This window comes from Hevea brasiliensis, chromosome 13, assembly GCF_030052815.1.
Source record: "Hevea brasiliensis isolate MT/VB/25A 57/8 chromosome 13, ASM3005281v1, whole genome shotgun sequence".
Classification (NCBI taxonomy): domain Eukaryota; kingdom Viridiplantae; phylum Streptophyta; class Magnoliopsida; order Malpighiales; family Euphorbiaceae; genus Hevea; species Hevea brasiliensis.
The window spans coordinates 69,604,248-69,630,135 of NC_079505.1; the positions used below are offsets into that span (position 1 = coordinate 69,604,248).

The 25,888-nt window shown below is 34.5% G+C and overlaps 3 protein-coding genes across 3 annotated transcripts; 2 read left to right on the plus strand and 1 right to left on the minus strand.

Moving 5' to 3' along the window:
• Positions 1-114: 114 nt before the first annotated feature.
• On the minus strand, positions 115-2,080 carry LOC110642926 (uncharacterized protein At2g34160). The gene is made up of 5 exons (XM_021795121.2): positions 1,772-2,080; positions 1,569-1,617; positions 915-977; positions 765-829; positions 115-415 (listed from the first exon to the last, which is right to left on the minus strand). The coding sequence occupies exons 1-5, from the start codon at positions 1,889-1,891 to the stop codon at positions 320-322; spliced, it is 393 nt and encodes a 130-aa protein (XP_021650813.1). The 5' UTR covers positions 1,892-2,080; the 3' UTR covers positions 115-319.
• Positions 2,081-12,168: 10,088 nt separating this feature from the next.
• Positions 12,169-20,663, plus strand: LOC110642921 (DEAD-box ATP-dependent RNA helicase 51). Its single transcript, XM_021795116.2, has 12 exons — positions 12,169-12,608; positions 13,697-13,882; positions 15,275-15,460; positions 16,766-16,849; positions 17,268-17,309; positions 17,525-17,596; positions 17,707-18,006; positions 18,924-18,962; positions 19,067-19,171; positions 19,455-19,523; positions 19,610-19,735; positions 20,167-20,663. The coding sequence occupies exons 1-12, from the start codon at positions 12,210-12,212 to the stop codon at positions 20,341-20,343; spliced, it is 1,785 nt and encodes a 594-aa protein (XP_021650808.2). The 5' UTR covers positions 12,169-12,209; the 3' UTR covers positions 20,344-20,663.
• A 1,294-nt stretch (positions 20,664-21,957) lies between these two features.
• LOC110642932 (F-box protein At-B) lies at positions 21,958-24,575 on the plus strand. Its single transcript, XM_021795134.2, has 3 exons — positions 21,958-22,462; positions 22,769-22,859; positions 22,995-24,575. Exons 1-3 carry the CDS (start codon positions 22,089-22,091, stop codon positions 24,360-24,362), a joined length of 1,833 nt encoding a protein of 610 aa, XP_021650826.2. The 5' UTR covers positions 21,958-22,088; the 3' UTR covers positions 24,363-24,575.
• Positions 24,576-25,888: the final 1,313 nt, after the last annotated feature.

Here is a 25,888-nt window from a genome sequence, read left to right on the forward strand (position 1 = left end):
GTGGAACCTTCTAAGCAAAGACATAAATTCTCAAGGCCTAGTTAAATCACACAGCTGCCAAATAAGGTTAGATCAATAGTGATTTGTCACGAGCCCGTATGAAGCAACACTGTCTTGTAGCAAAATCAATCAAAACCAAAAATATTTGGCATCAAAATTGAATCTTGGATAGCAGACATATTTTGTTTCTATGCTTCTAGCATAAAAAATTTTCACATCACCTCAGGCACCTAGAATCTAAGAAATTGACTTATTAAAAGTGTTATTGGCTAATAATTCATCGAAAACAGACCCTCAGATAATAAGGAGCATCCCATTTTCAACTCTGCTCTTCACCATCTACAATGTCCCTTTCTTCAGCAGCAGCTGCCATCAATTCATCAAAGTTTTCAGTCTTCCCCAGCAATATCTCGATCTGAGAAAGAAACAGAAAAGAAATTCATCATAGTCACTAGATGAAATTTGACCACAAAAAAATTCACCACAGAGCATTATTTCAAGCTGAAACAAGTAGGATTTAATACAAAGGTTCAAAAAGCAGAAATCCAAAGTAATGAAGCGGTCCAACAGATGAAGAAGCCCAAGTTCCCTAAATAATAGATGGGAAATGGAATAAGAAATAATATAGTGTGTAGTTCAGAATTGCCAATATTATAAGAATACATTAAAGGGACTTCGTGCAGCAAGATACTGTTCTGCATGAATATCAAGGTAAAATAGTTACACTAGATATCCAAAGTGTTAAACATACACTTATTAGTTACCTTGGCTTTTTGGACAGGCCGCCCTCTTGATTCATCTCTCATATCAACCGTTGAAGTCATGATCTCTATGTGGTGAATCAATTACATAAGAATTAAAACTTTACCATTTAATCAAAACACGAATATTCAGTGAAAGATAAACAATCTTACTCTTTTCAACAGCCAATCCATTGTTTTTCAGAATTTCTGCAACAGTGACAACGGTGGCAATAGCTGCAGAAATGACAGAGTAAACTAAAACAGTTGGTGAAAATCCTACAATATGTTGTTCTGTACACATGCACATAAAGACTGCATATCCATAGCAAAAGAATTTAAACAAATTAAACCAAGTCAAAAGCGCAGCTACACTATTTTCAACAATGAAAGATAGAACATGATATTCACAAAGATAAAAGCAAATCAGGTGGATAGTTAAAGAGTAAATAGATCAACTTAACAATCCATGAGAAAACAATTTGTAATGATGTTCTTGGAAAACAAGCTTTCAAACAAATTCATGTTGGGTCCATAATTCCTGGAACACGACAAACAGCCAACATATTGAGAAAGTATGATATAAGAATCACCTCAATAACCACCCCATACTACCCACAAATATCCAAACTGGACATAAAGCTTACTTAAGAGCAATAAACAGTTATATCAGGGGAATTAATATTTACAAACTAATAAACTGAAGCATGCCCGTTAAAAGCAGATGCAGCTAAAGCAGTAACACACCGATAAAAAGAATATTAAACAGGAGCTTATAAATGATAGCAAGAACTATAAAAGATCTGATAAGCAATGATAATGATGTACCCATTCCAAGTGCAGACAGTTCCACCTCGTTGTGCTGCTGCATGTACCTCTGCAAACGCAAAAATTGGATACCCGCAAAAGGTAAATAAACAGGACATACTTAACAATTTTGTTTTAGGTTATGATTGAGGAAGGTCAAATTCTTCTCTCAGAAGGCAACTAAAGGAATATATATATATATACCCAAAATTCCAAAATAGAACCTTGGCGAGATTGACGTAGAAGAATAAGGGCTTCTTGGTGTTGGAGACTTGAATACGATTTTTCTTGTGCAAATCACCGGTGAAGTTAATGTTGTTCACTCCCTCTGTAATCTCTTCCATTAAAGCTCTGAAATTGAGAAACAGAAACAAAAATGAAAACCCTAACCCTAGCCAAAGATTTCCTTAATCTCTTGCAGAGATATATAGAGTATAAAAAAGGAAACAGAGCAGGTGAGCTCAAACTAGACAAATAGCCTTGATGAAATATCTATCTGATCGTTCCGGTTAAATTTTATCCATAGTCCTCGACTCAGCTAATTGTATTAGCAATATCCCACGCTTTTAATATTTATTATATATTCTTGTAATTTAATATTTTTATATATTATTTTTTATTAATTTTTTAATATAGTATAATATTATTATAATATATTAATTATTATTATTATTATAATATAATAATTTTTCTTTCTTCATGATATATATATATATACTTATTATTTTTAGATTAAATTACTAAAAATAAAATAATTTATAATAAAATTTTATTATTATATTATAATTTTATAATTATAAGTGTTTTATAAATATATAAGATTAATTATTTATTATTTTATTAGTTTATAAGTGTTGAGTTTATCAAATTTAATTAATTTTTATTATTTATAATTTTTATAAAATATATATAATTAACGTGATAATTTTAATTTTTTTTTAATATTATTTAAAAGTTTATATATATAATATTAAAATAAATTTAATTTAATATTATTACTTATATTATTGATTTTTTCATTTCTAATTATTTTTAATTTAATTTTTTAATTTTATTTAATTAAATTAATTGTACTTATCCATATTAATAAGTATCGATATTATTAATTTTTTGATATATAATATTTTACATAATTTTATATTTTTTATGATATGAGAAAAATTTTAAAAGTAAAATTAAAAAATATATTAATATTAATAAATTATTTATAAATAATAAATTAATAATTAATATATTCTTTTTCTATAAAAAATAAAAAATCAATGCTAATAGAATAATAATTGAAATGATTATAGTAAAAAAATTTTAAAATTTATTTAGTTTACTGTAAAATATTTTGGTAAAATAACTTACAACATATTTTAAATTAAATTTTTTATAATTATTTTTTAAAAATAAATGTCAAATTTCAATAAAGAAAGCTATTAAATTCAAATAAATAACAATTTCATTAGTCGATGTAATACTTATATTCAATGAAAATTGTGATTTTTTAATTAAATTATCAATTGTGTTTATATTTAAATATAAATTTATTAAATTAAATAATAATTTTATATTCAAAATCTGATTTCTAGTTATTTTATATATATTTACTATTTACTAAGTTATGGTAACATTATGATATTAAAAATTAAAAAATATTATTCTTTTATATATAGATATTAACATTTTTAAACTTTTAATTATATATCTTTTTAAAATAAAAAAATAATATTGTAAATTATAATCATCCTATTAATTTTATAATTAAACTCAAACTTAACCTATTCAATTCATTATTAATTTCTTAAATAATATATATTTATCTATCTAAATTTTTTTCTCATATATATAATTTATTCTTTTTATACTTTATACGTAATTATATATTATTTAAAAATTTTAAATTTATATAATTTTAATATATATTACATATTAATTAAATATTTTTATAATCAACGAATATAAATTTCTTTTCCTTTGTTATATATATATATATATATATATATATATATAATATATCTTATTAACTAGTAGTACTTATATAAGATATATAAATTCAATTTTAATTAGAACTAATTTATATATTAATATAATAATTAAAATTTTAAAAAATATATCTTTAATTAAGAAAAATATAAATTTATTTTATATGAATTTTTTTAAAGAACTTATAAGAAATTAAATTAATTGAAAATTTTAAAAATGTTAATAAAATAATTCATATGTTTTACTAATAAAAATTAATTTCTTTTCTTATTTTTCAACGTAAATTTAAATATAATTGTATTAAAATAAATTTATATAAATGATTATAAGATAAGATAAAATTTATTAGAATTCATTAAAAAAAATGATTCATATAAATAAAAAACTTTCATAAATGTATTTTTATAAAATTTTATTTAAAATTATATTATAATAAAAATTTAATTAAGTAGATTTTAAATAAAAGTGAGAGTAAAGATTTTATATTTTTAAAATTATATAGATAATTAAATTTTAAATTCTAAGAATTTTAAAATTATATAAACTCTAAAATTAAAATAAATATTAAAAAATATAATTGCAAATACTGTAAACAATGAAGGATAATTTGATCAAAACCAATGTTCCCCTCTCTATAAATTTATGTGTTATATAGATTAAAATTCTCATAAGTAGCATTTTTAAGTTAATTTATAGTTAAATTTTACTTATCATTGCTTAACTTCGATAAATATATCACAAATATCTCTCAACTTTAATTTATCTCATAAAAATTTATAAACTTTAATTTAATATATAAATAATTTTAATATAAAATTGTTATATAATAATAAAGATTAGATATATTATTTTGCTAATTTAAGAAATAATGTAACACCCCAAAAATTTTAAATTTATTATTTTATGAGTGATATTGATATTTTAATTTTATTTAAATTTTAATAAAATTATTTGAGATTTTTCGGATTTTAAAAATCGGGTTCGATTTTCTAAAAATATAAACTTTGATGATTTTTAAAAATTAATTTAAAGACCACGTGGCAAAACTAAAAATATATTTGGAGTCTACGAATTTTTCTGAGTTTTCTGAAATTTTTTCAGAATTTTTGGACCTCGTTTTCGGTCCCAAGGCAGAGTAAAAATTTAAAATTTTGTATTCTGAATCGAACCGGCCGAATCGAACCGGACCGGATCGGACCGGCCTTCTTCTTCCTTTTTCTTCCTCTCCCGCGCGCGTTTCTCCTCCTCTCTTCCTCTCCCGTTTTCTCTCTCCTCCCTCCTCCCCTTGCCGCGCCGCCGTCTCCCCAGCCACCCCAGCTCGCCGGTACGCCACACCACCCCGCCCCAGGCGGCCGGAAAACGTGCGCGCGACTTTTCGTCTTCCCGGCCGATCCGGCCACCAATCGGACCGGGTCTTGTGTCTAAATCTATCTACTCGTCGAGAGCTTTCCATAGACACCAAGAACACCGAAATCCATCGAGCGGTTTGTCCAATTTTTGCCTGGGAAGTTTTAGCCCATTTTGATTTTTGGGCTAAATTTCTCGCAAACCGTGAACCCCATGAGAAAACCGAGAGTACCAGAGCGCTCCACTCGTCGAGAGCTTCGCGGCGATATAAATTTCAAATTTTTTCGACATCGTTTTTTAGTGGGTCCCACGGAACTTCGCAGTGTTTTTTCGAGCATTTAATGAACTTAGAAAATTCCGTAACATTTATGTACTAACCCCCGTGTTGTGGACTTCGTGTAGGTATCTTCAATTCGCGGAAATTCGACAGTTATCCAGGTCTGTGAATTTCCGGCCAGACAGACCAGCTACCGGAAAAAGTCTCCGAATTGAATCGAGGTTTTGGCTACCCCACCATTCTCAGACGTCCCGAGCGCGTCCCCGGAGTCGGAATCAGCAAAGGTAAACCCGAACCTTGCTTTTTCATAATTTTCTTGTGCTTAAATAGGATTAAAAATCCATAAAATATTCGTGGTAGTTCAGAAAATTATGATTCTTTTTGCAATAGCCTAGTAATATTGCTAAGGACCGCAGGGCAAAGTTTTAGAATTTTTAGAGCTTGTTTGGGCAGTTTTTGCAAAAATGATCAATTATAAGGACTAAATTGAAATTTTACATATTGTGATGGATGACTGATTTGATGGGCCCAGGAGGGGCTGTGTGATGTGATTGAGTTGTAGATATATGGATTGTGAATATAGAAGTGTGTTTTGAGCCATTTTGCAGGTTGGGTAGGTCCTAGGTATAGGGAAGACTCTGCCAAATTTTCAGCACGACTTATGACGAATTTGGTCTTTTATTGATTTGTATTGAGTCAATTGTATTAAATAATTGTAATATAATTGTCAGGTGAGCCGGGACAGCCTTCTTCCTCCGCTCAGCCGCCACAGTGATCGCTATCAAGTCTGTGAGTAAAATATTAATTTTAATTGTAATTTCAATATTATTATATGTTTAAGCATGCTCATGCATCACTTATATGTATGTATCTATGTAGTTAAACTCTAGGCACGTTTTATGTTGCATTCATAACTGTTAAAGTGCCATGGATGTTGTTGTGGTAATTTGGAGCAGTGTGTGTGCGTTGACGTGCGTGTGATGTGGTGTGTACTATGGATAAGACGAGTAGTCACGGCTTGAGATCTTCGCTGGGACCCGATCCTTCGGGGGTAGTCACGACTTGAGTTCTTCGCTGGTACCCCGATTTGGTTTATTAAGCGAAAGTCCGGCTTGAGTTCTTCGCTGGCACCAGGTTGGATTTAAGAGAGCTGTATAGGGGATCAGCTCCCATATATTATGATTGATATTACTGGGTGTGTGAGTGCTCCAAATTACCTTTTTGTTGTTATGATGTGAATTTGTTGCTGATGTTGCATTTCACTCTACAGGATGCATTAGTTTTAGATAGTTATAGCGATTATGGTTAAAATTGATATTTTACTCTCTGAGTCGAACACTCACTCCTATTCAATATTTTTCCAGGCCATAGGAGGATATTTTTAAGGTTAACCTGCTTTTCTCCCTCGCAGGTCATCTATTTATGTTTGTGTAATTTTATAAACTTCTAAAATTTCCGCATGTGTTAGAAATATTCATGTGAATTGGGTTTGTAATATAAATTGCTACTTTGGACCTGTAAACTTATTATTCTATGCATATTGATGGACTGGATGAGGGAGCAGAGCTCCCATTTATTTTATGTTGTTATGAGTATGTGGAGGGTGAGCTGAGCTCCCCAATTGATATATATTGTGTTTACAGGTCGGGTGAGTTAAAAACTCCCCGTTGAAAGGTCCATTTTATGGCCGGACTCTGTCCGATTGAATTCTTGAAATTGGGCCCAAATGGGCCTTAGAGTTGGGTTAATGAATAGTTAGGCTTACTACGGGCCTCGGGGGCTTTAGGCTGGCTCAGGTCCTAGTCTTGGGTCCCATAGGTTGGGTCGTGACAAATGTGGTATCAGAGCTTAGGCTCCAGATTCTTAGGGATTGATTGTCTAAAGTATTGGGAAGAGTCTACTAGGAGTCACATGCGGAAAATAGGGTCCACATTCGTCTTGCATTGTCATCTTTGCTTCTAGTTTCTGCTTTATATATTGTGTGTAAACATGAGTCTATAGAGCTATGTAATGTGCAATTTTGAATTTTGTGGGCTAATGCTACTGAATTTCAGGAAAATGCGTAAAAGCAGGAGAGCTGCCACTGCACCATAACCAGATGTGCCTGAAGAGGTGTCAGCACAGGATGAGGCGCCTGCCCCGAGGAGGCGGGGTAGGAGGCCTAGAGCTGCTCAAGTAGAAGAGCAGCTGCCACCAGTTCAGGATCAGTCGTTTATGGCACAGGGTCCCATGGACCCCATGGCAGCTACTCTAGCTGGGTTACAGAGAACCATCAACATGATGGCGCAGTATATGATCCACCATCCACAACAGCAGCAGTCCACCACACCAAGAGGGGAACCTTACAAACAGATCATCAATTTTAAGAAGCTAGTGCTTGGTACTTATGATGTGTCAGACGACGCATATCGATTTTTAGATTCCTCTGCATGTGCAGAAATGTAATTGCGATTGGTGATAGAAGACTTATAGAGTGTATGCAGCATGTCATGGGGCCTATGCCTAGACAATGGATGAATGACTACATATCAGCTCGGATGGAGGGTTTGTCGTGGACTCAGTTTGTGGAACTGTTCATTAATCGGTTTGTGCCAGAAAGTTTCAGAGACCAAAAGCAGTGGGCCTTTGAGGCCTTAAGACAGAATGGCAGGTCTGTAGATGAATATGCTCTGCAATTTCGAATCGAGCGGTATGCCCCTACAGCAGTAGCTACAGAAACTATGAAAGTGAAGAGATTCCTAAAGGGGCTGGACAGGAGGTATGCAAACCTGGTCATGATGTCTGATCAGTCTTTTGATGTGGTAGTTGATCGAGCCAGACAAATAGAGATTAGCTATGCTGTGGATGACAGCGAAAGGGCAAAGAAAAACAGAGCAGAGAGTTCATCAGGTGTTCCCCACATGGGTACTCCGGATAGTGGTGGCCAGAGTAATTACAGAGGAAGAAGTAGGAACAAGAAGAGTGATTTTAGACACAAACCACGAGGGTTCAGACCAGGATACGGATCCAAAGCGGTGGTCACGATTCGAGTATAGCGATTGGTCCAGTTCAGGATCCTCCTTGGCACCTTGTGCACAGTGTAGAAGAGGACATTCAGGACCTTGTATGATGGGTTCAGGAGTATGCTTCAGGTGTGGCCAACCAGGTCACTTTGCTAGGGAATGCCCCGTGTTCAGTGAGCCACAGATGGGGTCACAGGGTTCTATTGCAAATGTTCCTCGTCAGTTGTATCCGGGTGCTTCTAGCATGGCAGGCAGTCAGTTTAGTGACCAACAGGGCCGAGGACAAGGGGGACGTGGATTTGGAGGCGGTCAGAGGTAGAAGTCGATGTGGTTACGCCACTCGAGTAGGGTCAAGCTCGGGTTTTCACCCTGACCCACCAGGATGCTCAGGCTTCCAATGCAGTTGTGGCAGGTATTCTTCTAGTCTATTCCTATGAGGCTCGTGTTTTGATAGATCTGGGTGCTACGCACTCATTTGTCTCCCCTGTGTTTGCCATGAGATTAGGTAGAAACCCTACCACTTTAGAATACCCTTTGTCTATAGCTACCCCACTTAGTGACAATATAGATGTAGACATGGTTTTTCCGGGTAGCCCAGTAGTAGTGGATGAAAAAATCCTCCCAGTAGACTTGGTTCCTCTACCAGTGATGGATTTCGATGTAATCTTGGGAATGGATTGGTTGACAACTCATTATGTCACTTTAGACTGCAGGAACCAAAAGGTGTATTTTCACATACCTGGTGTGGAAGAGTTTAGTTTTGATGGTGACAGGAGCGTAGCTCCATATAATTTGGTGTCAGTAATTAGGGCTAGAAAAATGTTGAAGCACGGATGTCAAAGGTATTTAGCATTGGTAAGAGATACATCTGTAGAGGGTGTCAATATGGAAAATGTTCCTGTTGTTAGAGAATTCATAGATGTCTTCCCTAAGGAGCTTCTAGGGTTGCCACCGGAAAGGGAAATAGAGTTCTGCATTGATATTGTGCCGGGTACAAACCCCATATCAATGCCGCCTTACAGGATGGCACCAGCAGAATTAAAAGAGCTAAAGGAGCAACTACAGGAGCTTTTGGACAAGGGTTTTATACGTTCGAGCACTTCACCCTGGGGTGCTCCTGTTCTATTTGTAAGAAAGAAGGATGGGTCATTGAGGTTGTGTATCGACTACAGACAGCTGAACAAGGTGACTGTGAAGAACAAGTATCCACTTCCTCAGATCGATGATTTGTTTGATCAGCTCCAAGGGGCTAGATTCTTTTCCAAGATAGACCTGCAATCAGGCTACCATCAGTTGAGAATCAGGAATGAGGACGTGTCCAAAACGGCATTCAGGACAAGATATGGTCATTATGAGTTCTTGGTGATGTCTTTTGGACTCACTAATGCACCAGCAGCCTTCATGGACTTGATGAATAGGGTGTTCAAGCCATTTTTGGACCGTTTTGTCATCGTATTTATAGATGACATTTTGGTATACTCTCGGACCGAGGAGGAACACGTGTGGCACTTGAGGATGGTGTTGCAGACTTTGAGGGAGCACCAGCTATATGCCAAATTTTTAAAATGTGAATTTTGACTAGAAAGCATCTCATTCTTGGGACACGTGGTTTCTAGTGAAGGTATTCAAGTGGATCGCAAGAAAATTGAAGCTGTAACTGATTGGCTTAGGCTTACAACAGTCACTGAGGTGCGAAGTTTTCTGGATCTGGCTGGCTACTATAGGCGATTTGTGTAAGATTTTTCCAGGATAGCGGCTCCCCTAACTAAGTTAACACGGAAGAATGTTCCATTCATTTGGACAGATGACTGTGAGAAGAGTTTCCAGAAGCTTAAAGAGTGTCTAACTACCACCCCTGTGTTGACACTACCTATGAGTGGTGAAGGATACACCGTGTACTGTGACGCCTCCAGAGTTGGCCTAGGGTGTGTTTTGATGCATAATGGAAAAGTAGTGGCTTATGCTTCAAGACAGCTGAAGAGGCATGAGCAAAACTACCCCACCCATGATTTGGAAATGGCGGCTGTAGTTTTTGCACTAAAAATCTGGAGACACTACCTGTATGGTGAAGTGTGCGAGATATACACCAACCACAAGAGTTTGAAGTACATCTTCAAACAGAGGGACTTAAACTCGAGACAGAGGAGATGGATGGAGCTTCTGAAAGACTATGATTGCACCATCCAGTACCACCCTGGGAAGGCCAATGTAGTAGCAGATGCTTTGAGCAGAAAATCTTCTGGCAGTTTGGCGCACATTTCAGCAGAGAAAAGACCGTTGATTCAGGAAATACATGAGTTGATGGATCAAAGTTTAATCCTAGATCTTTTAGATGAGGGGGTATTGTAGGCTCATTTTTCAGTGAGGCCAGACTTGCGAGACAGAGTTAGAGTTTCCCAGCACAGAGACCAACAATTGATAAAGATCATAGAAAGAGTACAGCAAGGTGAAGGTGGTGAGTTTGGATTTGCCAATGATGGCGCCCTAGTGCAAGGTTCTAGTGCCGGTCCGGCCCATAGGTTGGGTCGTGACAAATAAAAACAAAAACTATATATAATATCTATTTATCTATAAAAAAAAAATAAAAGGAATTAATATAATTCGGCATAAATTTTATATATTAACCTAAAATTAAATTAAAAAATAACATATATATATAATATTTTTATATGATAAATTAAATAATCAATTAATTTTAAATATCTATAAAAATATTATATTGTTTTTAAGAAAAATTTTATTTTAAATAAATCGAAAATAAATGAAAATTTAACATTTTAAACTTGTTATAAAATTGAGGAGGAATGACTAAAATGAAAGGATTATGAGTGAAATTTAGTCATACGTTAACCTGAAATGTGTAATAGTAAGAAATAAAGATTTTAATAATACTCAAATTAGAATTTAAGAATTTTTATGATACAATTAAAATAGATGTACAATATTGACACAACTACCTAAATTAATGATTATGAACAAAACTAACACTTATTACATAATTTACCATTCCATTAAAAAAATGCATAATTTACCCTAAAAAAAAAACATTTTTATACTCACTTTTATTTTTTCTCATATCACACATCAATTTTTTTATATTATTAAATTATTACTTACTTTAAAATATACTAAACTCTTATTTTCTTAATCATCAAGTTACGATAAAATCACACTCTATAAAGTGACTAAAGATTTAAAAATACGCTAGCATTAAGAGTGTATAGTTTCAGTTCGATTTTTCATTATTTCGACTTTAATTTAGTATAGTTCTCTATTTTTCAATTTTAATTTGATTCGATTCTTAATTTTTAAAATAATTTTATATAATTATTTTCTTATAAAGTCATATTTTAATATATAATATATAATATAATATAATTTTTAACTATTTTTAAATTATATAATATTTAATTATAAAGTGTATATATAATTTAGAATTAAATATCTTATATAATATAATAGTATAAATATATTATAATATATGTTTTAACTATTTATTAATAATATAATATTGAACTATAAGATATAAATATAATTATGAAAATCTATATATAGTATAATAATATATTTATAAGTAAAAATTATAAAGTAATTTAATATATTTATAATTAAAATTATTAAAAAAATATAAAAAATAAAATAAAAATATTAAATTGTATTTAGTTCATATATATATATAGTTCTCGATTTTGTATGATTTTATATGATTTCAGTTCAGTTTTTAATAAAAAATTAAAATTAAATTAAAATATCAAAATAATTTTATTTCGATATAATTTTTTTAAAAACCGTTAATGGCCTCAACTAGCATATCACTTAAAAAAATTACAATGATAATGCTTATTCCTCTATAAATCAATTAAACTATAAAGTTTTTTTTTTCATCGGTAATTTAAGGAATTAAGGTTATTTTTTATAATTAAAGATAATATTTATAATATTATAAGAAATTAAAGATAATTTTATCTTTTTATAATTTCGATTGTGCTTATATATATATATATATATATATATATATATATATATGTTAAAACCTAGAATTCCAAGTTATACGCAGCTATCGCTATGGCCGTTGCTGAGGAGAAGCAGGCTTATACTTCACCTGCTGACGACACAAAGAGGAAGAGGAAGCGAAAGCGAAACCGGGCAAACAAAGTTTTCGCCGCAGAAGAACCGGAGCAACAAAACCCTAATCAAATTGATGAAGAAGAAGAGGAGGAGAGAGAAATTGAGGTTGTGAAAGACAATAAGGATAAGAGGAAAAAGAAGAATAAGAAGTTGAAGAACAATGAAGGTGGAAATGCTGAGGAAGAGTTGGATGAGGAAGATTTGGAGGAAGAGAAGGTGGAAAAAAAGGTGAAGAGCGGGGGTGGGATTATGAGTGCAGAGTCTTTTGACTCTTTAGGATTATCTGAACCTACTCTCAAGGCCATTCAGGAGATGGGATTTCAGTATTTGACTAAGGTATTTTTTCCGCCTTTTTTCTCATTTTGAATGACTTACTCGATTTTTGAAAACTGAGATTATGCTTACTTTAGCTGGCTGTGTGTTTTGAGGTTTACTGTCAGTTTAATTCCCCGATTAGTTGATGAGAAAAATTCTATGGGAGAGAAAGGAGAGGGGGTTGGAGTGAAAATTTTGAATATTCCTGGGAATGCCAAAGTTATTCACCTAGGGAAGTTTTCTGGAAATAGGGGTATAATAAATTGATTTTTATGCTCTTATCTATCAAGAAAATGGATTTTTTCATGGAAAAAAAGGAGTCAATATAGATATCTCATTCAGTTTGAATTTGGAAGTTTTCTGGAATAAACATGTATGCTACATAGAGGTTGTATGCGCTTCTATTTAGATAAGAAAGCAATCAATGCAAAGATATCACATTCACTCTGAAGTTGTTTGAATTTCTGATGAGCCAGATTTATATGCCCTATGTTCCTTGTATTATAATGTTCCTTGTAGCCTGTCAGCTTTGGAGATTTTATTGTTCATATATTGTCTATAGGTCTATATGGATATCTCTTGCAGAATAATGTGATTCATTTTATTTTTGAATTTTGAACTTGAAATGACATTTGCAAGGGTGTGATTGCTAAATTTTTTTTTTCCATCACCTAAATAAACATAACAGTTTTGACCATTTTCTTTTTAATCATGCCTAATTTGATGCCATGCAAGCAATTTTATTGTCATCTCTTTTATGGCCTTGTTGTAGATTGATATTGTAAGCATGTTCATATGCTCAAACGAGACAGAAGAGACCGATCACAATTATAAATTGTGCATTTATTAATATTCTAGAAATTGTTTCCAGGATCTGTTAGTTTATAAATGCTTATGAGATTTCTGCTTGATTCATGACATATTCACCTGGTTGGATATCTTTGCATAACTATTTTGGCTGAAATTTTTATAACTTTATGTAGAGGAAGACTCCATGGTAATTTCATGTGCAAAGCAGGATTATCAATTTTATAATTGGGCTGTTTTTCTTCATTCATGCGAAGTGTTTATACAAGTTTTCTGCAATTGACATTTCATTGCAAGTGCAGATTCAAGCCAGAGCAATTCCACCCCTTCTGATCGGCAAAGATGTTCTTGGTGCTGCAAGGACAGGTTCTGGGAAAACACTTGCTTTCTTAATACCAGCTGTGGAGTTGTTATATAATGTCAGTTTCACTCCTCGCAATGGAACAGGCGTTGTTGTCATTTGCCCAACAAGGGAACTTGCCATACAGGTGAAATGATTGTTATAACCTTTCGGCATGCTGATTTTGTAATGTTTTTTCTTGTGAATTTGCACTTCTTCCCAGTCCATTAAGTCATTTTCTGGCTTCCATTCCATGCAATAATAACTTATCAACTAGAGTGTCTATACAAATTATCTTTAAGCAAGTACTAGTACCACTCTTTTAGTTTAGTATTGTAAACTGAAAGCTGCGCACTTTTATTGTGTGTAATCTTCTCAGTGTTTCCTATTAAATACTGGAAAACCATTTTTAACTACAGTGTCATTGAAAGTTTGCAAATAGCTTGAGGTCCCAGTCATGGGAGTGGGAGTAAATAGTCAATCAGGCTGACTTCTTTTTGTATGTACAATCTAAAGGGAAAAATTTTAGGATCACACTTATGCTTTCATAGTTTTATTGGGCTGTTTTGGGGAAGTCTTTTTGATATGCTTCTCTATTGAGGCAGATATTAAGAATCAAATCTCTATCGGGTTCGGTTCTGGTTCAGTTCTTAACAAAAAATTAGAACCGAGCAAAAACATTAAAATAAGTTTGGTTTGGTATGGTTTTTGTTGGTTCTATATGGTTTTTTGGTTCGGTTTCGGACTCAAAAAAACCATGTACAGCCCTACTACTTATGACTTAGGGCATCTTGATTGTTGTACTCCAAGTGATATGTACCCATCCTCTTCCTATGCAAAAGCTATAAGATTTTCCAAATTATCTTATAATTTTTAATTAGTTTGCTGAGGATATCTCTTGATAGTGGATTGATTGATTTTCCCTTGCAATTTTATATTGTGAACTTGATTAACGGTAATTGATCATAGTGGTACGAGAAGGCCATAATGTGACTTTGTATTTGCTGCATATTATAGTTTGCATATTAAGTAGTTGAAGATAATAACAAGAAATCGAAAGGATAAATTGTGGCATATTTCTAGGGAAGGGGAATTTGGGTCATGGAAGAATGGACTCAAAATGGTTCAAGTATAACATTAGTGAAAAAATAGTTACAAATTGGATTAGTAGTATGGTAGTGGTAGACACCATTGCAACATGGAGGTGTCCCATGATCAAAATCTAGCAGTGACATAATTATATATGAAGTCCTCATATGTGTACTTTACATTATTTGTTGATCTTCCTATCCATATACTATCTACTGCCATTCCAGAATATTTTTACATTTTGGTCTTTCAGCTGTTTTACTTTGTTTCATCCTTTAAGATTACTTATTTTCTAAAAAGGTAATATAAGTAGATAAGCTTAGTCCAGAGCAATTATTTTTGAAATTAGCAAAATAAAATGACCATAGCTGTTGAATGTTATGTTGCCTTGGATGTTTCAACTCTTTCATTCATCTGCTTATTTCAAGTTTTCAACATTCAAATGGTTCAGACTCATGCTGTTGCAAAGGACCTTCTCAAATATCACTCGCAAACTCTTGGCTTGGTCATTGGGGGTTCTGCTAGAAAAGGAGAAGCAGAACGTATCACTAAAGGGGTAAATTTATTGGTTGCAACTCCTGGTCGACTTCTTGATCATCTTCAAAATACGAAGGGATTTATATATAAGAACTTGAAGGTAGTATGTCTACATTCTTTAGCCTTGTGATATTGAATGATTTATATTGTATGTTATTTTTTAAAAATAGTTTCATTTACTTAATAGCTTATCTGTATAGTGTTGAGCAGAAATTGATTTAAACCAAAAAAAATAAAACTGATGTAATTCGGTTTCGGTTATCATATTAAAAAAAAAATCATTTTTTTGGTTTGATTCGGTTAGTTCAATAGAAAAACCAAACTAACTGAACCAACCAAAATATTTATAGGCTTAAACGTGTTACTGTCGTTTTGAGAGATAGAAGTTACTTTGTTTACTAATGTCCATCCTTAAAATTAGGTTGTCCTCCTTCTCCCCTTTCTAGTTACCATCGTCATTTCTTACTTTGAAATTTTACCTCTCTGAGCTCCTCACTGTGTCAGCGAGTCTCCTTTTCACCATTTCTTTTGACTCCTTACTGTGTCAGCTTGCAACTGCAAGTTGTGCCTCCTTTGCTCTTAGTCTCTTGACTTTGAATGCTTAACTGAAGGACTATGCTGGTATTTGTTGGAAGCTTGAGGGACTTTGCTGTTGAATAATTTCTTGCTTTTTGTTTGGTTTTTGCCTTTTCTGTTGAGAAATTTATTAGGTTTCTCTTTTTCCAAAACTTGGTCCATTTCTCCATTTTTCGAGTTGCAAAATTCCACTCTCGGTCTCTTGGTCCTCTTATTTCTGTGTTCTCTCTTCTCTCTTAATCACCCTCAGTTCCTCACTCCTCCACAAGTTTGCTGACTTGCTGTTGCCCATTGCTTGAGGAAGGATTTGGCATTTTTGTATGCTTTATGTAATTTTTGAATTGTACAAGAGGCCCAAATGTATAAATGCAGGCTTAAATTTAATCTATTGACTTATGTTTTTGCATTAGAAAAGGCCCAACAACTCAGGCCCGAAATTGGCCCAAACCACCAAACCAACTTACATTTTGGCTCGTTTTGTTTGTCCTTAAATTTGATCTTTTTACTTACATTTTAGCTTGGTTCTGTTTTCCTTTTTCTCCATTGCAGTTATTTGGTTATTTCATTTCAGTTCAGAACTAAATCCATAGAATGCACAATCCTACAATTGTAGTACATGCTCATGCTGATATGTTTGAGAGACCATTCTTTTTCTTGGAAACTATATGTAGTTGTTTGAGTCATATAAATATGTTCAAATATGATTAAAAAAAGAAATTCTACTTCTAGTGCCTGCTTCGTGACCATTCTTTTTCTCATAAACTATAAGTTGTTGTTTGAGACATATAACTATGTTCTGATATTATGAAAATATTTCTTCAACTTGTAGTGCCTCATGATTGATGAAGCGGATAGGATATTGGAGGCTAACTTTGAGGAAGAAATGAAACAAATTATCAAGCTTCTGCCAAAGGTAAGAAATTAGCAATATCTACTTTTTCATATAGTGGATGTTCTCTCAAAGAATGGTATAAATACAACTATGTGGAGCCAACTTAGGTTTTTTGCCATGTTACCAACAATAACAGCAGTGGTGAACTAGGCTGATCAACTGTTGTCGTTATTACTGATTATTGTCACATTAAGTAGGTTGCCTCAAATTGTGAAAGTTTTATTTAAGGACAACTTGGTTCAGTGATTATTAAAAAAATTTTCTTGATTTGTTTCTCTAGCTGAAACTTGACTTTGGTTGATGATGGTTTTATTAAATTAAACGCTATGCTTTGATTGACAGTATTCTTTTCCTGTCTGCTTTTGCAATGATAGTATAGTTTTGTATTTGGTAATATTTGTTTGTTCTATAGCTAATGAGATTGTTAATTAATGTGCAGAGTAGGCAAACTGCTTTATTTTCAGCAACTCAAACAAAGAAGGTTTGTGCTCAAAAACTTTGTTTTGGGCTTAAATTTATTTTCTGCAGTGGATCACTTACCCATGTATATGTGTTAAATGTATCAAATGGTTCGTCTTCTGTAGATATATTTAATAATCCAATAAAAATCTCAGACTTTCCTCTTTTCTGTTGTGAAATTTAGTGTGTTGTTTTCTAATTGACCATGCTGATAGTGGTTGTTTTATTAACTTACAGGTTGAGGATCTTGCCCGCTTGTCATTTCAGACTACTCCTATCTATATTGATGTGGATGATGGAAGAACTAAGGTAGGTATATTATTGGTCATTTGGGTTGTCATCTGTAATGACTGTATACCTTATATATGCGTGCTTGCAAGCACAAAATCTCTGCCATTAACAGATGTTGGGCATTGTAGGTCACAAATGAAGGGTTGCAGCAAGGTTATTGTGTAGTGCCTAGTGCCAAGAGATTTATTCTTCTCTACTCATTTCTGAAGAGGAATTTATCGAAGAAAGTGATGGTCTTCTTCTCTTCATGTAACTCAGTCAAGTTCCATTCTGAACTTCTCAGATACATTCAAGTTGAATGCCTTGATATCCATGGAAAACAAAAGCAGCAGAAACGGACCTCTACCTTTTTTGATTTCTGCAAAGCAGAGAAGGGGATCTTGCTATGTACTGATGTTGCTGCTCGTGGACTTGATATTCCTGATGTGGTATGTATCTTTCTTCAAGAGTTCAAGTGATTCATGACTTGCTATTCTGGCTATGATTTTTATGCTTTTAGTGTTCTCTCTTGTAACTGTTATAATGATAACCTCAATATACTGCATTTGGTAAATTTGGTGTTTTTTTATTGGCATTTCTTATTGAATCATTTTAGTCTGTATTTTTCAATATTGTATTTTATATATTTGCATATGTGCAATTTTTGTTGCTCATTGCAGAAGCCAAACTGTCATCTGCCTCTTTGACACTCTCCAAAGAAGTTTAGTCTTAAAGGAATAACATTAATGTAGGAATTTGGAAGTGTAGTTGCAACATGTTTTTCTTAAATGGTGGAGAAATTTGTTACAGTAGGAATTCAGTGCAGAAGGCTAGGGATAGGGTTTTTGAAATTAATGAAATTAGCGCATGTTTGTAATGAATGAAGCATAACACTGTTATGCAATAATTGCATTACTGTATGGAAATGTGCACATGTTATTTTCTTTCCTGTAATGGACATATATTGGGACATCGAGAACAAATGATAGTAAGCAACCAAAGTTGTTGGCAGTTAGTTACAAATCTACAGATGTTCTTGGAAAAGTTTGAAAAATTATTTGCCTTAAATTTTGAACATGGAGTTTTGTCACAGTCTATGCATTCCTGCTTGTATTAAAGGGCAAACATCTAATCTATTGTTAGCCGCACTACTTAAAAAAGATTCAAAACAGTAGATTAGTCTAGCATTTTGTTATGAATTGTCTTTACAAAGATGGATTGAGGGTAAGATAGATTTGAGTTTAACTAGCATAGGACCTTACCAAGAAAAATAGTCTTATTAATCTCAGCTGGAAGCATACCATGAAAGTTATCTTTATCAGTCAGTTAATGTTGAACCTCTTTTTTCTCCACTTCTTTCTTGTAGGACTGGATAGTGCAGTATGATCCTCCTGATGAACCCAAGGTTCCTTCCTAAGCTTTCCTTGTTAACATGTATTAAGTGTTTGCCTTAATGTCATTTTGATTCACAGTGTGCATTAATATATAGATTGGAATTACCACTTTCAGGAGTACATTCATAGGGTTGGCCGTACAGCCCGTGGAGAAGGTGCAAAAGGTAATGCCCTGCTTTTTCTGATTCCAGAAGAGCTGCAGTTTCTGCGCTATCTGAAGGTATAGTAAATCCTAGCAGGGATGCTGATTTGGACACAACTCCTATTTTTGATTAATTGTACACCTTCTTGAATGATTGTATGATTTATTTTCCGATCATTAAGTGTTGTAGAGGATGTCATAAGACCATAATACTTTCTCAGGGGTTTTGCCTCTTGAATTAAAAGCAAACAAGCAAGCTTGAACTCTGGTAACCATTGGATTGAAGACGAAAATAATTAAAGAATTTAAGTTTGCTATTATGATTGCTTGTTCCGTATTCTAACTTAGTATGCACTTTCAGGCTGCAAAAGTCCCTGTTAAAGAATATGAATTTGATGATAAGAAGCTGGCAAATGTTCAGTCTCATCTGGTAATTTTCTTACTTTCCTTGACACCTCATATTTTCCCTGTAACTGGGAGCAAAGGAGCATAAATTAGACAATTGGAATGATGCAGGAGAAGTTGGTGGCAAACAACTATTATTTGAACAAATCTGCTAAAGATGCATATCGATCCTACATATTGGCCTATAATTCACACTCTATGAAAGACATATTTAATGTGCATCGCCTTGATCTACAGGTATCATTTCTAGACCATCTGCCCTTACATTCTACAAGGCAATCGTGTTTGAGAATGAATTTATTGTAAGTGGGATAATGTGGAGTGAGGTTGTCTGATAGTTTTGCTTCCGGGGCATCAAAGTTTAGATCCAAAATTAACTATTTATTATAAGAAACCTTTGCTAGGAACAAATTAAATCGTGAGATCATTTTTCACAAAAACTGATGCTATCTCTGTGTTTGTTAAGTCCTATGTGCGGTCACCAGGAAATTGTACTGCAACAACTTCAATGAGAAGAAAATGATTAATTAGGGAAATTTGATCACAAGATCTTGTCTTTAGAAGATATATGCGGTCATAGCTTCCAATTAATGTATCCCTTTGTAACATTACCAGATCATACTATTATGACATACAATGAAATGGCTAATGTTGTTTGATTTTGACAGGCGGTTGCAGCTTCATTCTGCTTTTCTTGTCCACCAAAGGTGAATTTGAACATAGACAGCAATGCTTCCAAATTTAGAAAGAAAGCGCATAAAGGAAGTAAAAATAGGTTCAGTGAGAACAACCCTTATGGAAGGCAGAGTGATGGAGAAGATAAACGGCAATTTGTAAGACATTAGCAGCACTGTTGTTAGCAAGTAACAGATTTAAGTTGTAGTTTTTGTTGCTTATTGTCATCTTGAGTAACTTTTGGTTAAATGTGGATGATCGTGCCCGTGTCATGGTGAGAGGCTGCAATGCGTGTGCTGCGTTTGTTGGAGCAGATGACAGGTTAAAATTTCGCCTTGGGAATTAAATAGAGTTGGAAAATCCTTGTTCATTTTGTGGTCCAAGTACCATTCAGAAATTAGGTTGAATTACCTTGGCATTTTTAGGATTTGTGTTTGTATTTTGATGTTACATTAAAAAGCATCTAAATTTTATTTTATTTTTTCTATTATAGTTCATCCAGTTAAATTTTCACGTCTTTACTGTTAGTGAAATCTAACTCAGGATTTGTGAACCTGAAACTCTTTTGGATTTCTCTCTGTTCTTGATTTCTTGCTCCTGTTCTTCACCAGAGGAAGAATATGGGTGATATGGTGACTGATTACGGTATGCAAGTTGATGTCGAGTCGTTATCATGGTCTTTGTAGGGAGAAGCAGGGTGGCCAAGTCCCCAATTGGACCTCCATGTGACCATGTGGCCACCTAAGTCAAGAAATAAGCAGAAAGGCATACACCACGAGGCCATAGAAAAATGCAGTAGCACCATCACCAGCATGGGATCAATGAACTATAAACAAAACAAGCAAATAAATGTCTATCCGATCATGATAATATATAGCAGTAAATAAATATTGTATCAAGCCAACCCAAACCCAAAGAAACCTAACTCAAAGAGAACCGTCCACCAGCATTGAGATCGTCAGCAACCTTTTAGCAACTCTTCAATGCACATAACTGAGGTCACACTTGACACCAAAAAAGCATCTCTGGACGGCTTTGACCGAAGCTAGAGTAGCAATGGAGAGATGTCAAACACAACATAGACAAAACAATACAGTCATTTAGCTCTCTGAAGCACTGAAGCAAAACACCAGGCGCCGCTAGACCCAAGCCTTTAGATCTATCCAAACCGTAGAATTTGCTAGTGGCTGAAATTGCAGGGTGCATGAGGCATATCAATCTTTATAGCCTTGGATCAGCCATTCGCACACTCACAGGCGGATTCCCATGTGAACCATCCTCCCCCTTCAACAGCAAACACCACCAACTGGCTAGATTAAATACCAACAAAGGTTCTAAGTGGCTCTTGCTTCTTTCCGCACCTGCTCAAAACCGAACTACCACGATCAGTTGCACAACCGACTCAAGGGAGAGGGAGAGATTAATTTAATGGCTCTTGAAACCGCCCAACTAATGATTCTTCACTGGGGAAAAATGGAGCTTTATCTGAAATTGCTATTGAAATTGCATAATTAAGTGAACAAGTAGAGCCACCCAGATTGAATTATGCTAGCAGCAGAGGAGGACAAATTGCTGAAGAATCTTTGTTTGCTCAACTTGACATTGATATTTTAATTTATTAACAGAATAAAAATTAAAAGATTAAATTATTTTAAATTAAAATAAAAAATTTGTATAATGTAGGATAATTTACAATGAAAATTATTAAAATGTTTTTATTATTCTTTTATATATAAAAATAATCATTATAAAAAAATAAAAATTTTTCAATACCCATCATTTTACAAATCAGATTCATCATTTTTATGAATAATCTAAGCAAACATCGGGTTACTGTTTAATACAGAATTTTAAAAATTTTTGTATATCCCTAAATTTATTTGTCTGAGAAGCCAGCGAAAAGCGGCGAAAGGTGATGGAGAGATTGGCAAGTAACTTGATAAGCGAAGAGATTTTGGGGAGGTTGGATTTGGAGACGCTTTGCACGGCGGCTTGCGTGAGCGGAGCCCTGCGCTTCTCCGTCGACTACCAAGTCCTTCCCTTTCTTTCTTCCCTCGATTTCCCACCATCTCTCAATCCGGATTCAAACGCTCTTTTTAATATCCTCAGTCGCTGCACCAGAGGAGGAACCCTTAAACTTAGCACGCTGACCCTCAATTGTCGGCGCCTCCAAGATTCTTGCCTCACCCTTTTCTTAGGTGAACAACTCCAGCAACTCAGTTTATTTTTCTGCTCCTATCTCTCATATGGGTTTCTTGCTTCCATAGGAGAAAAATGCCCCTTTCTCAGGTATTATCAATTTCTTCTAATTTTTTTGTTTGCTACCCTTTTTTCAATTGTTAACCAAAACCATCAATTAAGTGAAATATAATCTGTTTGTTTCTCAATGTACAAGCAAGTGAAGTGAATTCCTTATTAAGAGCTGCTTAATCTTCAATTAGTAATTTAATTTAGTGTCCTGCATTACTCCCCTCTTTTTTGCTGCAGCCAATTATCATCTATGGAGTTACAGTTATTCTGCATATGCATATGATCTGAAGCTGCTTGGTGCTGCTAATGATTGTGTATGCGATTTCCTTTTTGTTTTGATGACAGGGTGCTAATGCTAGAATTTGCAGATCAAGGCTCACCACATCTGTTCAAAAAGAATCTTGCTAGCATGCTTAGCAAGTGCCGTCTTTTGGAGGTAAGCTAATCCAATCAAGCCGTTTTGTTTTGTGTAAATTCATTGATTTCCCAGATACTCATTTTGAGTTTCTATTAACTCTACTCAAGAAAGTAGACCTTTATCAGCTGAAGCATGTTTCTCTTCCTGTGGTAGTGTCTGTGTCTTAAAATTAGAGGGACAGAAGTTGATGCAAATGCGTTCCACTCCATTGAATGTTTTCTGCCTAGAACTCTTAAAATTCTGAAATTAAAGCCAGTGTTTGAGGAAAATGCAATCTGTCTGTCAAACAAACTAGGAGCTGGCGGAAAGTTTTCTGCAACAGAAGATTTCAGCTTCCCTGACTCTCTAGCATCATATGGTTTTGCATTACAAAGTTTGTCGCTTGTCTTAGATGTTATATCTGACAGGCTACTTATGACTATCACCAGCTCGTTTCCTCTTCTGGTAGAGCTGGATCTTGAAGATAGGCCAAACAAGGAACCATCTCCGCACCTTGACTTGACCAATAGCGGGCTGCAGTTGTTGGGCTCTTGCTATCATTTGACTGGACTCTCTCTTATACGCAGTAGAAAGAACTACCATGGATCATTTAAACAAATAAATGATGTGGGCATGTTTCTGCTTTCTGAGAGTTGCAAAGATTTGCAGTCAGTGAGGCTTTGTGGTTTCTCTAGAGTTAGTGATGCTGGCATTGCATCATTGCTACATTCCTGCCAGAAGTTAAAGAAATTTGAAGTTCGTAATGCCTTATTTTTGTCAGACTTGGCCTTTCACAATCTAACTGGAGTCTCATGTTCCCTTGTTGAGGTGAGATTACTGTCTTGCAACTTGATAACCAGTGAAACTGTGAAGAAACTGGGCTCTTCTAGGAGCTTGGAGGTGCTAGATCTGTGTGGCTGCAAGAGCATAGCCGATTCTTGCGTCAGCTCCATTTCATGTCTTAGAAGATTAACATCTTTGAATCTTACTGGAGCTGATATTACAGATGATGGTTTATCCATTCTTGGTCACGGTAGTCCACCTATCTCACATTTGTGTCTTAGAGGCTGTAAGAGAGTAACCGACAAAGGAATTTATCTTTTGTTGTGCGGGGCAATTGCACAGACATTGGCAACACTTGATTTAGGTTACATGCCAAGAATATCAGACAATGGCATTTTTACAATAGTTGCCGCTGGCAGAGAGATTACTGAATTATGTATTAGGTATTGCTTTCATGTGACTGATTCTTCATTGCAAGCACTTGGTACAAAGAGAAGCCTCCAATATGGGAATAAGCAACTTCGGCAACTTGATCTTTTCAATTGCATTGGATTATCTGCTGGTGCAGTAAGATTGCTAAGGAAACCCTTATTCAGTGGACTGCATTGGGTTGGTATTGGACAAACTCGATTGGTAAATAAGAGAGGTGCTATTATGACTGAAATTTGCAATGAACGGCCATGGATGACTGTGTGTTCTGATGGTTGTGAAATGGGATGTCATGATGGGTGGCAGTTCCATAGATCAGAAAGCCTTTAATTTTCTTTCAACTTCATTATTTACTGCATTGATGCATTTTATATGACCTTCGGATGACCAAGGCTGAATGCGTGTGGGCACATGGACACAAGGACATGGAAGATCTTGAGAACACTCTTTGTTTGATTATTCCTTGTGAATTCTCTGTTATTAAACCTGCAGGTACCACTTTGATGCATTGGTTTTCTTAATCTTTTAAACTTTCCTATCTCACGGTGATGCGTCTCATATAGGCTAATTTACTTTTGTCTTTCTAACCTTCTCTTTTTGTTGATATCCGCTAATGCCATGCTAGCATAGAATTTCTTAATTGAAGAGGTGTTCCAGACACGTTTGTTTATAATCCGTTTTCCAGTTACATATCTGGTTCAGCATTAAAAAGAACTTGAAATTATTAAAATACCCTTAAATAAAACAATCATTCTTTTCCATCAATGCTCCTCTCTCCTTTCTCTATGTTTCTTTTCCACCCGCCCTATCCTTTCACTTGTTCTGTTTCCCAACCGTTTCTTCCCCACCTCTCTCCCTCACCATCTCCATCTGTCTTTGTGACCATGTTTTTCTTCTACTCGTCAACCATCACAAGCAATTCTCCTCCTCTCACTTCCCCTTCTTTGGCTTCCTTTCCTCTTCCTTTCTTTCACTACAAACCAATTGCAGGGAGATGAATCTCCTTCTCTATCTGTTCTTGGCCCCCACTCGTCTTTTTCTTCTACAGCCTCCACGTAGTCTCCAACTGAAAATGGCAGTAGCTCGTAGCAGCGGCATGTCCCGTGCCTATCAGCTCTGTCAATGGTTCTTGAAGAAGCTGTTAAAAAAATCGACATTTATCCTCTAAAGGAACTAAAGATTTTCCTCCCGTAGAAAAAGCGCTCCCCCTATTGGCTCTGCCACCAACAGCTTTCGCTCCTCTAACTGCAATGTTGTCATAAACATGCGAGTGATTGCGTCCACCATGTCCGTTTTGTTGGGTTTTCCATGGTGGTTGTATTCTTGGCCATAATTGATTGAATCTGTGTTCAATCATGTATTTTGTTGATTTGATGACATTTTAATTTTAAAATTTATTATAATTTGTTAATGAAGTGAAAATTTCATACAAATTTGTTCATGGCTTGAAAATTTTGTCCATTGTTTATGATTTTTTGTTTTGTCCATTGTTTGTGATTTTTTCTTCTGCCCATTACAAAATAGAGGGTGAGGGAGATAAAAACTTGGTGAGAGAGACAGAGGGAAAGGGACGGAGATGGGAGAGTATGAGAGTTTGAGATATGGAGAGATAGAGAGATATAAAGGGGAAAAGAGAGACAAACAGAGATGGGGAGAGAGACAAAGACGGAAAAATTTTAAAATACAATCATTGTTTATGACCATTGATTATGGAGAGTCTCATGTATGACTCAATCATAACCAATAATCAGAGTGTATTCAATGGTTGCATTAAATAAATTCTGAAGAGAGGAGGCTAAGAAAGGAGGGGGACAATGGGTGGGGTAGATGAGAACAATAAAATAAATTTTCTACTT

Excerpts from the sequence above, each read along its gene's own strand:
- LOC110642921 (XM_021795116.2), top strand. The coding sequence starts at position 12,210 with ATGGCCGTTGCTGAGGAGAAGCAGGCTTATACTTCACCTGCTGACGAC. Across the intron at positions 13,883-15,274 it reads CAAGGGAACTTGCCATACAG|ACTCATGCTGTTGCAAAGGA; the intron begins GTGAAATGATTG and ends CAAATGGTTCAG. Across the intron at positions 19,736-20,166 it reads TGCATCGCCTTGATCTACAG|GCGGTTGCAGCTTCATTCTG; the intron begins GTATCATTTCTA and ends TGATTTTGACAG.
- LOC110642926 (XM_021795121.2), bottom strand. The coding sequence starts at position 1,891 with ATGGAAGAGATTACAGAGGGAGTGAACAACATTAACTTCACCGGTGAT. Across the intron at positions 978-1,568 it reads ACTGTCTGCACTTGGAATGG|CTATTGCCACCGTTGTCACT; the intron begins GTACATCATTAT and ends TCATTTCTGCAG. Across the intron at positions 416-764 it reads GGCCTGTCCAAAAAGCCAAG|ATCGAGATATTGCTGGGGAA; the intron begins GTAACTAATAAG and ends TTTCTTTCTCAG.
- LOC110642932 (XM_021795134.2), top strand. The coding sequence starts at position 22,089 with ATGGAGAGATTGGCAAGTAACTTGATAAGCGAAGAGATTTTGGGGAGG. Across the intron at positions 22,463-22,768 it reads GAAAAATGCCCCTTTCTCAG|GGTGCTAATGCTAGAATTTG; the intron begins GTATTATCAATT and ends TTTTGATGACAG. Across the intron at positions 22,860-22,994 it reads GCAAGTGCCGTCTTTTGGAG|TGTCTGTGTCTTAAAATTAG; the intron begins GTAAGCTAATCC and ends TTCCTGTGGTAG.